Source organism: Drosophila serrata, unplaced genomic scaffold, assembly GCF_035046125.1.
Source record: "Drosophila serrata isolate PLE 108 unplaced genomic scaffold, ASM3504612v1 contig_241, whole genome shotgun sequence".
NCBI classification, from domain to species: Eukaryota; Metazoa; Arthropoda; class Insecta; order Diptera; family Drosophilidae; genus Drosophila; species Drosophila serrata.
This window is the reverse complement of record NW_028257139.1, coordinates 1,929,157-1,933,907: the sequence shown is the minus strand read 5'-3', so window position 1 is coordinate 1,933,907 and position 4,751 is coordinate 1,929,157. Positions and strand designations below refer to the sequence as shown.

At 41.5% G+C, this 4,751-nt stretch overlaps 1 protein-coding gene across 1 annotated transcript; it reads left to right on the top strand.

The window, feature by feature from the left end:
• Positions 1–1,169: 1,169 nt before the first annotated feature.
• Positions 1,170–2,484, top strand: LOC110188505 (endoplasmic reticulum resident protein 44). Its single transcript, XM_020958239.2, has 2 exons — positions 1,170–1,734; positions 1,791–2,484. Exons 1-2 carry the CDS (start codon positions 1,178–1,180, stop codon positions 2,461–2,463), a joined length of 1,230 nt encoding a protein of 409 aa, XP_020813898.2. The 5' UTR covers positions 1,170–1,177; the 3' UTR covers positions 2,464–2,484.
• Positions 2,485–4,751: the final 2,267 nt, after the last annotated feature.

The window sequence follows — 4,751 nt, the reverse complement described above, 5'->3', positions numbered from 1 at the left end:
CCTTAAAGACGGCCAAGTCCTTACTGACCACAACTAAGGACGAACGAGACGAGACGCTTGGCCTGTCAATAAGCTGCTTTTGTGCATGGAGAAGAAAGAGGAATTGTGTAAGAATTGCTGAAAAATTTATAAGCAGCTTGGCAGGGTTTTTCTTAGCCTGATTTATATGAGGAGCATATATGGAGCCGCAAGTTGACACGTCCTGCGGTCAGGCCAAAAGATAATAAGGCAGCACATGTGTGAGCCAGGCCGGGCTTTCCAGTCTCCTCTTGTGGGGCAGCAGTCACGGTTTTCCTCAGGACTTTCCTCTTTTTTTCTTGATTTTTCACACTTGCCCGAGCCCTCAGCAGCAGCAACAGCTGCTCTTTTTTTTCATTAACTTTTCCGTTCCGATTTTGGTCACGTTTGATAAGCTTCAACTAATAATTCATGAATGGGCAAGCTGTTGCTGCTGCTGCTGCCTCTTTTGCGATGATTTTTAAATATGATTTAAATGAGTTTATAAGTTTGTTTATTTATTTAACGTGAGCAGGCCACAGGCTTTGGGGGAGGGGATGAGTTCTCCCAGGAGGGTGGTTTCGCCCTCAGCTCTCAGATTGATTGATGTCCTTGCCTGGCTAACGGTTCACAGACAATCATTAGCTGTGAGTTGTCGAAGTCCTTCGCCCCCTTGAAATCGCCCAGCTGCCACGCCCCCTTTAACTGTGAGTGGCGTTGACAGCTTGCCAAATTGTCTGCTGGAAATTCGTCTCAATGCCCAGACACAGTCCCACAACCATGACGCATCATTAGCATCGAAAAAGTATCTCATCTATAAGAACATGTATTTGGCAATGGAATTTTGGAAACTGTTTATAAATGTTTTTAGTACAAAGGTTTAAAGTGTAACTAAATACTATATTTATAGTTTAAGCAGTATATCTTATACACAATTAAGGTTTCTCACAATGAAACTATCTGATGTAATCGATTATTTAAAGAAATATATCAGAAATATTCTAAGAACTCTTTAAGCACAAAAGTTTATAGTGTTATTGACTTTAAAACCATATATTTAAGCAAGTTCCCTTACCGAAACAAATCCTTTAATTACACCGTGTAAATTGCAATTTCATAACACAAATTTAATAATTTACTTGCAACAAAAACCATCAATGACATTAGTCGCGTTAAGAAAATGAAGGTGATCGGTAGTTGGAATTTCCTCATCCGGCTTGCAATTATATGCTGTCAACTCTTCCCAGTCACTGAAAGCTCTTCGGTGGTGGTTACCCAAGAAAACTATGGAGACATTATCAAATCCAATGACTTGGTGCTGCTCACCTTTTATGTAGATTGGTGCCGTTTCAGCAAATTGCTGGAACCCATTTTCGAAGAGGCGGCGGCCAAGGTACGCGAGAAGTTCCCCGAAGATGGACGTGTGGTCCTAGGCAGGGTCAATTGTGACACTGAAATTGAACTAGCCAATATGTTCAATATTATCAAGTACCCCACACTGAAGGTGACCAGGGGCGGAGTAATCCATAGGGAGGAATACCGGGGACAGAGATCGGTCGAGGCTTTTGTTGAGTTTGTGGAGCGAGAGCTATCGGATCCCATCAAGGAGTTCCACAATATCAGTGAACTGCAGGACGAGGTGGCAGATGGCCTGGTCATTGGCTATTTTATGTCCAAGGATGATGAGGAGTACCTGAGCTACCGCAGGACAGCGAGAGTTTTGCGCGACCACTGCAGGTCAGTTAGGTGTTCTTTTTTTATTCGAAAAATTAACCTTTAAGTAAATGTCACAGGTTCATGGTGGGCTTCGGTGAGGTGAGCAAAGACCTACATCCACCTGGAAAGAATCTGCTCATCTTCCGTGCTGACTCCTCGAGCATTAATCACAAGGAGTACTACAGTGAGTACTCGGGCAACATGACCAGCATCCAAGAATTGCTGTACTGGACGACTGTGAAGTGTATGCCTTTGGTGCGAGAGATAACCTTTGAAAATGCCGAGGAGGTCACGGAGGAGGGGCTGCCCCTCCTCCTGGCCTTTTACGACAAGAACAATATGGATCCTGTCCGAGAGTTCAAGACCGTGATCCAGAGCGAATTCGCGGATGAAAATAGGATTAACTTTCTGACTGCCGATGGAGCTCGCTTTGCTCATCCACTATTTCACATGGGTAAAACGAAGGCCGATCTACCATTGATTGCCATTGATTCCTTCCAGCATATGTATGTCTTTCCGAAATTCGCGGATATTCACAAGCCAGGAGTCCTGAAAAAATTTATCGAGGATCTGTATAGTGGACAACTCCACTTGGATTATCACATGGACGTTGATTTCGACGAAGAAAAGAATAACACAACCGAAGAAGTAGATGTTAGCCCGCCGGTTGTCCACGAGTCCAAGTTCAAGGATCTGATGCCCTCCAAGCATCGCTATACCTTGATCAATCGAACAAGAGACGAGTTGTGAATTAAAATTGAAACAATCATATTTTAGTGCTTTATTCGTTAATTAAAAAGATTTTCTTAGTAGAAGTTCTAAATGAAAGTATGATGTGAATGGCATTCTCAGCTGTGACATTAAATATTTTCACAAGACCCAAGTCCAGCATTGAATGCCCAATTTTGGGATGCTGTGACAAATCGAACACCCATCCAATATGGACATCTCATCAGAGAGATCCAGGAATGACACGTGCCTCCTTGATATAGGGGCTTCCTGGAAATTCGTTGCGATCCAGGACAGAAAAGTAGATTTTCATTTGAATATGTATATAGAACCTCGCTGAGAGCTCTAGAGAGATGACCATATAAATACTAATAAACTCATTAGTCAAGCATCTCACAATCAAATCTCACAGGTGTAAAGTAGGCATACAGTGCGTTTCATACTAATAGAATAAATTATTTTATTTTTAATAGAGTGCGAAAGAATAATGGAATAATGTGTTGTAAATAAGACTTAAAATTCCAATTCTAACTTATAAAAAATAGTATTCTATTCATTTGCTTACCACTGTACAATTCTGCATTGTCTCCAAGTTCTAGTCAGGATATCCTCGAGGGAGTGTCTCAGTACTCCTTTCTGGGACATTGACTTGCAGCAAACACTTTTACTCCAATATTGTCATAATTAATAACATCTTTATGGTCATATGCCAGCGGACAAACGAGCGTGACTCCAGATGAAGTATCTGCAAAGACACACAAAGTGCAGGTGCAAGTGCAAGTGCGTCTAATCAGCGTCAGCATCAGAGCGCGCGTGCCAGTCGCGTTGTCACCTGCACAATTACAGAGTTTTCCATAGTCGGGCAGCGTTGGTCTCCGAAAAGGCCCGGACCCAAAAATGGGAGAGTCTGCGCGAAGTGTCCGCCATAAATAACTGCCAATAAATGTCAACGGTTTTGGCGCATTAACATAACAGCTAAGCCGAATTCGTTGACAGGTGACAGCATCTTCCATCACAGCATCCATCCATCCATCCATCCATCCGTCGGCTGCATCATTATTTCCTTTGGCCACAATTGAAATAATCACCTTTTAATCGCCTACGCCTCAACTTGGCTCCAATTACCGCTGCAATCGTTAACTTTTCAGGCTGTCAGTCGAAGGTGGCCAAGAGAGAGGGAGAGCACCTTGGAGTGGAAACTCTGGACTCATCATCCAATGGCCAGGTCGACAATTGCCGCGGAAGTCACGTGCGGCAATTTTAAGACTTTCTTGGGTTTGAAATGTTGGCCAACAAACATGCGAGTTCTGAATTAGAGTCAGTTTTTTGCTTCCGTTTTTAAATTGGTTACTATCTTGTATTTTTTGGATATTAACCTAGTTTTGCTTAAGGCACATTATTTATGTTCTTATCTTCCGATACTTGGGGAGAAAGGCAATGAGTTTAAATTGTATAAAGAAAAAACTGGGGGTAACTTAAAAATATAGCTTTAAATTGTATAATAATAGAAGGTATATAGAAATCTAGAGCATAAATATTCGGGGAAATATTAGGAGAGTTAGGATTTTAAGGGAATTTTAAAGCATTTAATAGTATTAAATATAGGAACAGGGGTTAAATAAATTCCTATTTAAATTTGATTTAATCCTCATGTACTTAAATGGTTTTAGTTATTATTTAAGCTTTTATATAAACTGAGAGCTTATTTAAGATTTCTATATTAAATCCCAAAGAAAACACCACATAAAGCCCTGCAGTAAGCACTCTGGCAATTACACTTGCCATTGCCGTGGCCCAATGTGTGATATTTCAATTAAAAATTTAACGGGCCAAGTCATTAAACGGCAAATACAACATGTTTGTGGCAGCCACAAAAAACAACAACAACAAAAAAATGTCACAGCAGACGGGCGCAAATATCGAATCGACAACTGCAATTTGAGAGAGCTCAACATATTCAAAGTTGTGCACGAGCGCGATTCCAATTTCATTTTGTGTGCTGGACGACAAGCAAAAAGCATTTGGCCAACAATGGCAAGCGAAAAAAACACAAACAAAACGTTTTTGTTTAATTAAATTAACAAAATACGCGTCGGATGAGCGGCTGGAAAAAAAGGCGAAAAGAAAAACTCGGCTATTTTGCACGCAGGCCAACACGCCAACACGTGTTGCAGAATTGTCCCAGAGAGTATGGTCCAAAGAGAGAGAGAGAGAGAGAGCAGAGTCCAGACTTTGGCTCAAAGCCCGCTCTTAAGGCCTTTGCTATCTCTTTTCCTCTTACTTGCCTGATACTCTCTATCTCTTTCGGG